Genomic DNA, 13,702 nt, shown 5'->3' on the forward strand with positions numbered 1-13,702 from the left:
ATTAGTTCTGGACAAAATCCTAGGCCACAGATTCACTTCAGCTTCTGAAAGGTTGTTGGCTAAGCTGAGTAGCCCCTATGAATATTCACTTTACCCACTAATAGGTACTGGGCCAAGGTCTCAGGCGAAGCTTTCTGATTAGGCTGGGATCTAAGGCCCCAGGTCGAACTACATCACACGCTTTTTAAGACAGCCCGCAGACCAAGTGCGTTTCTCACCATTCACAACACACAAAAACCCTAAATCCAACTTTCATATTGGTTAACCCATTTTGATCACATCACTGCTGGCATCGAGCTCTTTTATTTCGCTTATTAAACTTTCTCTTCAACCTTAGTGCTCTTTTGTCTTCTAAAATGTGCCTGGGATCCTTATTCTTCTAAAACATAGAAAAGAAACCCCCAGTATTATCTTAGATAAGTAGAGACTGTTAGGTGTTTCTGTACTGGTGAGATGACAGTAAGAGCAATATTGCCATGGGCTTCCTGGGAATGCACTAATGCTCTGCTAAACTATCTGGCAAAAGTTGAAACAAAAACTATTGGGTCTCGAAATCTAAAGCTCAGCTCCCTCAGACTTCAGTACAGTACCTGGGTCTGGTCTTATCAGAAGAGACCAATGTACAAGGTCACGGAACAATTCAGCCCATTTTTCTTAACAGTTAAGAATATTCCTGGGCATTACTTGATTTTTTCAGATAGCAGGTACCTCAGTACAGAGAAGTAGCTCATCTTTTATACCACCTCATAGAAGAAGCTAAAGCAGATAAAACTCACTGCTTAACTTAAGAACCTAGTACTCAAAAAAATTTAACCAATTAAACAAACCTTACTTAAAGCAGAAGCCCTCAGTTTTTTCATAGTAAAGGCATTTAATATCCATGTATCAGAAATAGAGAAAACAGACACTGAAATTATGGTTGAGGCTCGAGGTCCAGCTCAACATCCAGTGGTTTACCTAAGGAAGAAACTTAGCTTGGTTTCTAAAAGAAAATGGCCAACCTACCTCTGAGCAGGTGCGTCAGTGACATTGTTGGTGCCGGAAACCATCAGGTTAAACATGAAAATGACATATCTGTTTCTACACCACCCAGTATAGCAGTACTGTGCTTCCTTAAAAAAGTCTCTTGTGAACTGACAGTCGGGTCAAATGATTCTCCTACCTCAGCCCCCAGTTAGATGAGACTAAAAGTTCATACCAACATGCCCAGCTAATTTCTGTATTTTTGGTAGAGATGGAGTTTCACCGTGTTGGCCATGATCTCTTGACTTCTTGATCCCCAACCATGGGCCTCCTAAAGTACTGGGATTACAGGTGTGTGTCACCATGCCCAGCATCCGTGAGGCTATTTTATTAGGCCCTGGAAATTATTCATAGCCCAGTTCTTAAAGGGCCTCAGCAAGAGGTCAATAATCTAATTGGAAAATTGGTAAAATAAAATTTTATAACTCCTGGAACTTCTGTTTTCTGTGTGGCTACATATGTGTTATGTATATATTTTTAAAATCTAATTAATTAACTTAGTGAAGAATATGTAGTTGAACTAAATACTTTGCTTCCAAAGAAATGCAGGCTGTTGTACTTTTCAGTTCATGTGACTGTAACTTATGAAAAACAAAAACCACCAAAGGCCTGAAGATGTATAAAAATAACCACTCCTTTAACCATGCTATAGTAAATCATACTTCACCTGCACCCAGCCCATAATTTTATAAACTCACCAGGTTTTACATTCAAGTTATTAAACGCTAAAAGGTATTATTATAATGTGTAATTAAGAATACTGTATATAAATTTAATTGCCGGGTGTGGTAGAAGAGTAAAATATGTTTGTAGTGAAAATAAATTCTAGAAAGGCATGGAAATGTACATTTTGTCTAGAGTTAAAGAATTTTCTTTAATTAACTAAAATAAAGCTAACTGTTTACACAGTGTTCTTTTCTTCACGAATTGTGAAGAAAACTGTAAAAAATTAATCTTGCAAAAGAAAACTCTGTGAACCTAGTAACTAGATTGGAAAGGGTATTATGTTTATTTCTGCCATTAAGCATTGAAGTGAAAACACAACAAAAATTTCTTGAAATATTACTCTTCTCTTTAGCAAATTTGTGAAAGGTTGTTAAAATGTTGTAATAAGTTTGAAAATCTCACTTCTTTGTCAAACTTTCCAAGGCAAATATAATTTTACATAAGGTTTCATTAAGCTTAGGGTTAACATTAGGAGACAAATACAAGGGAAATTTTGTCTTTCTGAAAGAGATTATTACATAATATTGAAGGCTGATAGAAATGTTTCTGCCCTTTCAAACATTTCTACCGACTGCATTTTGGCAAAACAGATGACTTATGGAAATGTGGAACTGGATATCGTAACATTAAATGTCTTAATCCTCTAAAATATTTGGCAGGCTTCATAGAATAAAACTTTAACTTCAAGGATGTATTTTCTGAGCCCTATATTTGGGATGCCTCAGAGAGCCCCTGGGGCATAAAGAAAAAGTTAAACAGCATTATGAAACATATTTAAATACATGTGATTTTGATGATAATATTTTACTCTTTCAGAATATATTTTAGTGAGTAATATTAACACAGGTCTCAAAACCACACGGGTTTTTTAATGTTCTTAATATCTGAATATGCGCTATCTATTTTAATTAAAGATATTATGTTAAGCTACTGTAAACCACGGAAATAACCAGATGTCTTTGCCTATTCTGCTTCTAACCACACTAGACATTTTGTCATTTACAGACATTTAATCTTCATCAAGAATAACCGCTTATAATTAGCTGTAGAACTTTACCAGCTGTTCTCAACTGTAGGCTTTTTTATAACTGGAAAGTGTACAGAACTTAGGAATAGCTAAAATACTTTAAATATCAAGCAGGACAAATGTTAAAATAGACTAACAGAAGAATGAAGCAATCTCTTTACCTTTATTTTAGAACATTTCTAATTTTTGTTTTGTTTTTTAAAGGCAAGTGCACTTACTTTTAAACTAGCTACAGCATTTAACACTGTCGATTGGTACACCCCTGTTAACAAAACTTGGAACATACTTTTTTTCTCTGTGCCTAGTTCCTCTAAAATTTGGAAACTATGTGTGATTATTCTTAACTTACCATGTAATTGTTTGAATAAGTGCAACAAAACTGTATTTTCATTTGCAACATAACCCAATAGAATAAGCTGGTTGATTTTCTAAGGCTTTGACTGGGAGAGTGTGCCTTCTTTAATGAATTACATCTGACTTCTAGAACCAGTAAAAGCCCCCTAAGAAACCTGGCCTTATACTTTGTTTACAGGGTCCCAATACAGGTTTTCTAATCTGTGGTAAGAAAAAGAAAAAAAAAAGCCACTTCCTATCAGGCCAGTAACCACATGCACTTGGGATCTCAAAAAACAGAGGAGTTTATCCAAATAACCTGTATCTAAGGGTCAAACCTATGGTTGGACTCAGCTTTATAATGTCCTATTTAAGATTCCCTGTAGAATAGAGAGTTATAAAAGCCCATTAGGAAAGCATATGTAAAGGTATTTCTCACAGCACTGTACAAAAATAGTCTGGCTAAGTGTAAGACAAGTGTGTTTTGCCAACAACTAACTTTTACCATGATTCGTTCTTAATAAAACTTAGGACTAGAAAAAAGATATATGTCTCACAGCCTGTCACACCTCTATCACTAAATTCTCATCTCATAAGTTGTTTTTAAGATTTTCCTACAGTTTTAATTAACCACTTTTTTTTTTTTTTCTGTGAGCCAACTGGTGTGGTCCAGCTACAGTTCTTGGGAAACAGAAAGTTACGAGTAATAGAGAAATCTAGAACAATATTCTAATTCTGGGAAAGCATTCCACAGATATTTTCAAGTAGTAAAAGAAAATATGGTTCCTGTAACAGAATTTTTGCTTTGAAGGATCAAATCAAGAAAGCTAAATAAACCCAAGTCTCATGTAACAAAATCTTAACAGGTATAAATGTAGCCACAGTTACATGGGCATGTCAGCAGCCTTGAAGTATTTAAGCTGTTCTTACACTCCTTGTCTAGTTGTGATATGCTTTTTCTAAGAATCCAAACTGGTTTTCTTTTTTTGCTTAAAGTCTGTCACACTTTAAAAGGTAATGCAAATAAAACCATGCATTAACATTTCTTTCTTCTACAAACACTTAAGCCATCCCTCAGTAGCATCCTACCTACTGTTTTCTACACAACACTCTTCTCCAGCAGAAAGTATCCGGAAAGACCAACGTCCATACTCCTAAGAGAAGTTAGAGTTTTCATTTCTGAGGGAGGATAAAGACAACTTAGCCAGCTTTCCTTATGAAAACAGCAAGGAAAGGGTTCCTGGAAGACCCCCAGTCAACAGGTAGGTGCCTGATTCCAACATAACATAATAATCAGACCAAAAAAAAGTGTAGGCACCAGTAAGAGATCTCACGCAGAAGGTTGTGCCTGATAACATGGCTGCAGCAACACGGATAGCAGAACCTTCAGTCCATTCCGATAAAATCTTGTACAAACCTCCCACTCATTCAGATGGGGAACCAATGCCTGGTATAGGCATGCTGTTTTCTGTATACTCAGAGGGCTTTCAGAAAATAAAGCTTGTGTGTGTGTGTGTGTGTGTGTGTGTGTGTGTGTGTGTGTGTGTGTGTGCGTGCGTGCGCGCGCGCGCGCGCGCGTGGTAGGGGGCGGGGGGCTGGCATAAACCCAGTGGGATCTAGTGGGTACTGGCTGAAATATTTGTTTTTGTTTTTCACTGGTTGCTCAACCCATATGAATCATCACTTCAGCCCGTGATTGGCCCTGAGCCAGCATCTCAGGACAAGCCTTTACTTTAGGTCCTGTGCCAAGCTAAGCGGTCTTTGCAAATTACCACTTCAGATTGCTCCCAGGCAAAGTGCCTGGGCTAAGCTCTCTAATAGTTCCTGGGCCTGGGTAAAGCTAAGTCACACGTTCTCCAAGACCGCTTGTAAACTAAGTATATATCTTTATTTTTTAGGCCATGAAAATCTTAAACCGCAGTGGACAACTTATTCAAGCTTCTATCTCTGCTGGCCGAGAGCTTCTTTTGCCATTTATTTAAACTTTTGCTCTAAACAGCTTCCTGTGTCTACAGTCCTTAATCTTCTTAAATGTAAAAGAAAAGACTCTTAGTGTTATCTCCAGTGAAAGCAAGGCTGTTACATCTTGTTGCCTTGTGAAAAGAACAATAGTATCTGAACCTATGACATATTTTTGCAGCTTTCTTTTCATGTCAGGGTCAGCTTGGGTAATAAACTTTCCTCTTAAGATTAACTTTTTCTTAACTCAATAGGGAGATAGGAACATGTGTTTCACTAAAGCCTCTCTCAGGATTGTAAAAAGGCTCTATAATTTTTACGTGGTTTTAACCTATTATGAATAGTTTAGAATAATTATGAAGTTTTGTCCTCTTCACTTGTAAACCTTCCAGCAGGCTCACTAAATTTTTTTCCCTCCTCTATAGGATCAATAAGATTCCAATCGAGTTTTCAGCACTCCATCCTTTCCTATTACGAATAAGAATTCTGTTATCAGTTCAACTTTTTTTTCCTTTTCACCCTCTCTTTTTCAAGATTATATAAAATCATGTGGTTCATCTGTGGATAACTCTGCTCTTTGTAAAGCTACCTGCTTGAGGGCAACAGTTAGGGTTTGGTTTAGGAGTAATATATCATCTATTCAGGTATGATTGAGCGCTTGAGCTAGATTTTGAAATATCTCTATATATCCACCAGGGTCGTCAGAGGACAGTTGCTTATGTTTTTTCATTTTTTGCTTAAGTCCCTGCAATGAGAAGAAAACTTCTACTATATTAGTATCACATCTATGGAGTAGTTTCTGCAGGGGCAACAGTGAGGTTGGGGCTTCTTTAGTGGCACAACAAGATAAGCTCATGAAATTTCTATTGGAGTTTCTACATGAGGGTGGCAGGTATGGCATTTGGAAGATACATTTGAGTGTTCCTCAGGGGCTTGTCTCTGACTTTAATGAATTATCTCTTTGAAACTTGCTTTTTATGACTGCCAAGAGGGCAGAGTCAGTTTTACAATGCTTAGAAAGACCTGGGTTGTCTCCCAAGTCAAAGTAAGTTTGTACAAAAAAAAAAAAAAAATCAAACTCTTTTCTTTGCCATCTGAAGAAAAGATGTTATCTGTTGAATAGTACTCAAAGGAACACTTCCCTCAGAAAGCTAGGCCTGTCAGTCCTGGAGCTGGTAGGGCTGTCATGCCCTTGAGCAACAAATACATAAATAAGCCACTTTCTTTTTTCAGAGTCTCACAGTCAATGGAATTTCTGTGTTTCAGAATGTAATCTAGAGAGGTGGACACTGCGGATAGTTTGTGAAGTTTCTAAAGACATATCGAAAAAGATCTCCTATTCTCTTTTTCCCACTTTTGAAGTAGCCCTGACTCAATAAAAAGATAGGATATTTCTTGTTTTTGCATTCCTCTTGTATTTTCTGAGTCTGGTGACTGACATAGGTGTCCTCCATGGATGCAAGCTAAACCTTCACCCACAGTTCCAGAGGAGCTAGACAACAGGACAAGTAATGTTTACCTGCACAGGCTTTATCTCTCCACTGGTGACTCTTTGTTGATTTCTTAAGCCTACTCAACTCAGAAGATACCCAAAGTAACTTGAGAAGCTAAAAAAAAAAAGATTATATCGTCATTGGATTCTAGCCAGACACTTGTATAGAGCAAGAATTTTAATGTTATTTGTGGCTTCCCTTGCTATGACCTGGAAAAAATATTGAAATTGCAGGAAATAAGATTGATTGACTTTGAAACATAAAATTCTCTGTTAGTTTAAATGTCAGTGTGGCTGGAGGAAGAAGGTGTGCCTCCAAACAAGTAAAGCTTGTATGGCTGGCTTTCATAAGAAAGCACTTAGCTAAAATAGATGTGTCAAAAGCACCTTCTTTTGGATTATTGAAAGTGGAAATTTTCTCTTTACTGATAGGGCACAGAGTCTTATTACTGTTAGAGAGATACAGGAGAGAGAGAGGAGTTAAAAAACAAAGGGTTTTGTGCAAAGTACTGACAAGGTTTCCCCACGGAGAAAAAAACTCATTTTCCTAGGTTGCATTTTAAGATCTAAAATATTCCATGAAAATGCTGAATCCCAGGGTTATATTGTCAAAAGTTAGAAAAGGAAGGTTAACACTCTATCGACTGTCCCCACGGTATGTGTCTCTGCAGAAAAAAGAAGACATGTCTCACAAAGAAAGTGTTTAGATATATATGGCTGTGCTGAGCTTTTTAAAGAGAAATAACCAGCCAAAAAGAGAAATTTTATTTGAATGTATGCCATTCCCTACAGTGTCATGAATCTCTATCATCGGCAGACAAAAAGACACTTATCAAATAAACATTTCTAGACCACAATTTGAATTCTTCCTCTTTTGAAAGAAAAAAAATCACAAAATATCAACTCTTTGAATTATATTTCTAATGACTGACTTTTACCAGTAACCTTATATCTCCAGGTCGCAACATTGCATACAAAGCAGAAATAGGAGGGACATTAGCCACACAATGAAAAAAAATAAATAAATAAAATGCTACAGAAAAGCCTGGAATTTCTGGTGGCAACACTCTGATGGGCTGTCAGAAACTGGAGTTAGCTTCGAGGCCTTCACAAAAAACCGTGGTATAGTCTTAACCAGAAATCTTCAATTAAGTTAGATATCCTTTCAGTCCTACGTGACAGCTGGATCCTCCGTGAAAGAAAACAGTTGGAACAGAGGCAACATTTTCAATAGCAGAGTGTGAAAGGAGACTGCCAATGTGACTCCAAACATCCCTTTCTCCTGAGCTTTGTAAGAATGGCAGGCAATCTTTCAGATTTTACCTGGCACTGGACCAGAGCTTTGTTTACTCTTCAGAAATTAAAAAAAGAAAATAACAAATAACAAAAACAAACAAACAAAAACTGAGAACAAGCTGAAGATATGAATGCAAATAGAGGACAAGCTGCAGATACGAATGTAAACAGTTTGGCACTGCTCTCCTACTCACTTTTTTTTTTTAATGGATTCTCACTCTGTCACTTAAGTTGGAGTCCAGTTGCATGATCTTGGCTAATTGCAAGCTCCATCTCTGGGGTTTATGCCATTCTCCTGCCTTAGCCTACCAAGTAGCTGTCACTACAGGTGCCCACCACCACACGTGGCTATTTTTTTGTATTTCTAATAGACTTCATAGGGGCTTCACCACGTTAGCCAGGATCATCTCGATCTCAATCTCCTCGTGATATACCTGCAAGCCACCCAAAGTGCTGCGATAACAGTCATGAGCCACCATGCCCAGCCGCTACTGACCTTTTTAATTAAAGCCTTTCCAAGTCCATGAACCAAAAACAAACCTTGCTGTCCCCCAGTGAACCACAATCTATCAGTCTCTCATTTTTAGGTGACACACAGATTTTTTTAATCTCAAGGAAATTAAAAGTTACGAATGCAAATGGTGAGATGATAGCAAATGTTTAATATGTTAACTTCTGGTGGAGTACAGTCAGTTGCCCACTTTGAGAAAGAGTCTGATATTTTTATGGACTCAGAAGAAAGAAAATATACTAACTAGTTTTGAAGAAGGTGCTACTCATCTTTTCTGAGTCCTTGTGCCTGGAACTATTAATAGCTGATGTAATGACTCAGCTTGGCTCAGGAACTTGGCCCTGAGCCACACAAGAGCTAAAGTGAAAGCGTGGCCCAGGATCTTGGCCTGGGACCAGAGGCTAAAATGATAATTTACAGAAATTTGGCTTGGAGTCTGAAGCATGTTTAGTAATATAAGGTACCCTTTGTAACACACTGGAGTTCAATATGTACATATCCTAAAAAAGAGAGAGACTATTTCCTGGAAGCACTCTGGTTGCACAAAAGACACAACATTTTAATACGGGGTCTTGTTTTTTCCTCTGAGTAGCTGTGGGCATGTCTTAAGCACACACACACACAAAAGTTGGGCTTTTTAAAAAAATTATTTGCTTGGGCCACAGGATTGTGCAGGATTCTTAAATTTGTCTCTGCGGCCTGATAGTTCAGGCTGTTTCTCTGCTTGCAGAAATTTGACCAATAATCCACCACAATTATGTAGCTCTTCTTTGTCAATACAATTGAAGACCTAGATAGTTTCTGAGGGTTGAAGGCACATTGTTTGATGTTTCCTATGTGCAAGGCTTTTTGCCCTGTGAAACAACCCACATCTTTGTAAATATTGTAAAATTGTTCATGCCTTCTTAGCAGTCATATCAGAAAAGCTCACAAGAAACAACTCCCAAAGGTCAGAGAAACATTCTCCCTGGAAACAATCAAAACCAAATTTTGTGACCCCAGGTTTTCTCATCTTCCTGATGTAGAGAATCTTTTAGTCATATCATCATCAGCTTTTCCAGTTTTTACATCCAACCCTCCAAGTTCCTTACTACCCCTGTAGGAAATGCCCAATGAATGAGGTGCCAGTAAAGTGCAAGTTTCTTTTTCAATACAGTGCCTTAAACAAATAAAATAAGACCTGGGGAAGTTTTCTGATACATCAGTAAATATATGGGGCCTTTCTAATATATAGCCCTTTTTTTGGTCTTAAATGGAAAGACGTTATGTTACTGCTAAGCCAAAATCTTACTGCTTCTGACAAATAGCCCTACAGTCAACAGAAAGATGCTAGGCCAAAACACATTTCTTCTATAGCATGTCATAATAAATAAAAAGTAGTCAAAGAGAGAAAGAGTGAAGAAAAGACAAGATCCTTATCTCCAGTAGAAAGAGAGACCAAGCCCTTTGAAAACCCTAATTTAAGCCATAGTGATCCCATAGATAAGAAAAAAAAAAATGAAAGAAAAAAGAAAGCAGGACGTTGGCCCTTTAGATACCCCAGATCTAAACTTTTCCCAAGCCAGGGCTGGGGCAACGTCTTTGGGTCTTTGCATTTTCTGGCATTTCTTCTTTTCTGGAGGCCACTGCATTCGTCACTGCCTGCAGAAGTGAAAGCTTGTGGTATGCCTGATTCACCTAAAGATTTGCAGGGAGGTGTCACCTGTACGAGCACCTGACCTCCTTACCTCGTCACAGATAACATGCAAAGCTGTGTGCAGTGGCTGGACGCAACCAACACTCACTCATGCATCTGCCTCCATTCTGTGCCTGGCGCATCCGTAGCAAATTGAAAGCAAAGCCCATAGTTTGAGCTGAGTGCAGCCTGTAAGATGGGTGTGTAAAATTAGACAAGCAGGCTCAAGGGAAACTTGCACAAAGGTGCCATCATCCACAGAGATTGTTGGCTGGTGAAGCGACACCCTAGAGATCTTGTGACAAAGATGACCTTCATCACCAGTGGCCGGTGGATTGTTCGATTATGCCTATGTAATGGAGCCTCGATAAAAACCAACAAGACAGGATTCATAGGGCTTTTGGGTAACTGAACACATACAGTGTTCTAGAAAATTGAGTGCTCATAAAAAGAGACACTGATAATTTTAAAGGTCATACAGAGTATAAGGGTGTTTGTTTTGAAAGAAATTTCTGCCTTTAATAATGTGTCCAGAATCTTAACTTATTAACTAGAACATACTCTAAGGTAACCTAAATCTGCACATTACAAACATTAGAACCTGGATTTTCCACCAAAATGGTTCCATAATTCACTAATATGGTGCAACAAGTTTTACTTTAGAGAGAGAAAATTTTCTTTTGTTAACTGGGTAGGTACTAGACATTTATAAAGGAAAAGAAAATCAAGCGATATCTCACCACAAATTCTAGTCATATGTTCAGTTTAAGAGAATGATCACCAGTGAATTTTGTGCCAGAAATATTTATTCTAAAATATAAGTCTTTTAATTTATAATTGTGTGTCTCTCAAGTGTTTGTGCCACTATAAAGTCAAGGGCACCATCTCTGATAGTTCTGTGTCTTTCTGGGAAGGAAGCTAAGGCTGCCTTACAATGCAGTAGAGGTATTCTAGGATATACAAATAAGCAAAATCAACATGATTACAGGATTCTCTGTCATAAACATCTAGTAAAACCCAATTCTGGTCTTATATGTAGTAGTAGCCATATTAGAGCTTGCAAGGAGAGTCTAGTACCCAACAGTCTGCTCTTATATTTGGGCTTATGTGCGCATAAAATAATCACGTTTGGGCAAAGAAGCTGGTTTATTATTTCTTTTAAAGCTACAGTGCTTAAGAATGATGTGATAATTTAAATACCTAGCTTGGACAGTTCCAGTTCTGTTTCCAAGCCTTAGCTATGGGTGAAATTGTTTTGGGCTATGAAGATGGATTAGGGCATCTTGCAACTCATGATGAATTTGGGTCAGCTTAGTTCTCATGTCCTGAGCAGACAGACTGACAATTAAAACTCATCAATTTTATTTTCAACATACTTTAACATGGATTCTATCCCTTGGGCTGAGCTCCAGATCTTCCTCAGCACCTCACACTCTCTCTCATTGGCCTGTTCCAACTCCAACTTAATATTACAGCGAGCAAGGGCCTTACATTCTTCCAGTACAATTTGATTATATGACGCAAGCTCCTTAATTTGAATCATAACCTCTTGGGTGAAAGTTCCAGTCAAAAATACCTGAGAGACCAAGCCTTTGGCACATGCCTCCCGTGCTGTCAGCTTTCGCCCAGCAATTAACATTTCATTGGCAGATGCTTTACCCATCAGTTTTGGAAACATAATTGTAGAACACCCATCTGGACTCTGTCCAATGGTCGTATAAGGGGTTTGGAACCAAGCCTTTTCGTTAGCCCACACGAGATCACAAAGAGGCAGGATGGACGCACCTAGTCCAATGGCAGGGCCATTGACTGATACAACAATAGGCTTTTTAAATTGAATAAAAGTATTCACAAAGTTCTTGATGGTGTCCACCATTTCAAGGCTTGCTCTGTTTCTGTCGTCCCTTAATTGCTTCACAAAGTACCCAAAATCAAGACCGCAGCAAAAGACACTTCCAGTTGCACTGAACAGCACGAGCTTGCTGTCATCCACAGCAGCACTCTTCAGAGCATTAACCATTTCTTTAATTACTTCTGTATTCAGTGCATTTTTTTCTGTCGATCTAGTTGATAGCACTATCTGGGTGAATCCATCCTCTTTCTTCACTACAATGTCTCTGTATGTGCTGGCACTTTCTGTTAGTCTTATGGTGAAGTACATCTTCTTGATAAAAGGCTGGTCTCTGCTGTCATCAGTAATATTTCTTTGCCCACCTTTCACTCTTGGAACAGAGGTATGCATGTCTGTTGTTCCATTGGCCGCTAATGGGTCTATTAATACCACTATACCTTTTTGGGTAGCTGAACCTGTGGCCATGGAAGCAGTAACTGAGCCAGACATCTGCGACATTAGTGGGTGTATCTGAGTCTCGTTCCCTATTCCAGTCTGTTCTACACCAGGATGTGACAAATGGTCCTGGAGGAGTTTCCCTTCTGTCACCTTGAAGACCACCGTGTCCTGCTGATGTGCTGCAATAGGGTCCAGTTTCTCACCTTTCTGAAAGCCACTCACAGTTTTCTTGTTGTTAAAGGGGCTGTCAGGTGCAAGGATCTTCATAGTTGAATTTATTGTCTCCATATTCTTTGTGTCAGAGAGAATTGAAGCTGCCTTTCTCCTAACGTTCTTGCTGGCAGCAAATAACTTGCTGTTTTTGCATCTGTGGTGTTTATCAGCCACTAGCGTTTTAGGAGAGTTCGTAGAATAGCTCGCTTTTGTAGAGCTGGAAGTTCTTCTTCTGGCATTGTTTGAAAAAATTCTACTGGTTCTAGTCCGTGTCCGTTTTTTCTGTTTTTCAGTCTGTCGTCTATTAAAATCATGTATACATTTTTCACAGTTCGTGAGGTGCTGCTCTGGTTCCCAAGTGTCATCCTGTTTGTCGTAACCTTTCCACCGAACCAAATACTCCGTATTCCCATTTTTATCTTGTCTTTTGTCAACAATAGTTTCAACCTCAAACTCCTGGGAAGCCATGAGGAAAGACACAAGATTGGAGCAGTTGCTGTGCCAACTTCGTTTCAGTTGCGTCTCCACATAGCCACTTCTTTCTGCCTCTAGTTCTTCACCAGGTTCTGCGTAAGGACGAACCTCTTCTATTTCGTCACCACTGGTGTAGCGAAAATTGTGTGAAATAGCAGCTATGCTATGTGCCTGAACCTCTCCACACTTACTCCCTGGTGGGACAGCTTGGGCTTTGTCTCATGGTGCGTGATAGCTGGCTCAGTAGCCTCAGGTAAGAGTAGCTAAATCCACAGCCCCTACCCTCTGGTGTAGTGCAGAAAGCCTTCTTCCTGCCTGTTACTCTTTTGTGTTTGTTTGTTTAATTGTCGTTGCTATGACGATTATATGGAACATTCTAATGTTACCACATTTTTAAAGTTACACTAGCTTACCTTCAGTAGCGTACAAAACCTTTACTCCAGTATAGTATGCCTCCATTATTTCACTTACCGAGTTCTCAAAATTATACCTTTATTCATTTTATGTCAAAAACACAAATTGGTGGTAGTTTTTCTATTAAATATGTTTGTGTTTGGAGTTATCTGGAGAACAAATTGTGAAGGTGTACATTGTTAATTTTATTGTTATTATTATTATTTTTGAGATGGAGTCTCGCCCTGTCACCCAGGCTGGAGTGCAGTGGTGCGATCTTGGCTCACTGC

General features: G+C 38.7%; 1 protein-coding gene across 1 annotated transcript; it reads right to left on the reverse strand.

Moving 5' to 3' along the window:
* Positions 1-11,121: 11,121 nt before the first annotated feature.
* On the reverse strand, positions 11,122-13,344 carry LOC116811460 (testis-specific chromodomain protein Y 2). Its single transcript, XM_032756491.2, has one exon. The coding sequence runs from the start codon at positions 13,011-13,013 to the stop codon at positions 11,388-11,390; it is 1,626 nt and encodes a 541-aa protein (XP_032612382.2). The 5' UTR covers positions 13,014-13,344; the 3' UTR covers positions 11,122-11,387.
* Positions 13,345-13,702: the final 358 nt, after the last annotated feature.

Source organism: Hylobates moloch, unplaced genomic scaffold, assembly GCF_009828535.3.
Source record: "Hylobates moloch isolate HMO894 unplaced genomic scaffold, HMol_V3 SCAFFOLD_25, whole genome shotgun sequence".
Classification (NCBI taxonomy): domain Eukaryota; kingdom Metazoa; phylum Chordata; class Mammalia; order Primates; family Hylobatidae; genus Hylobates; species Hylobates moloch.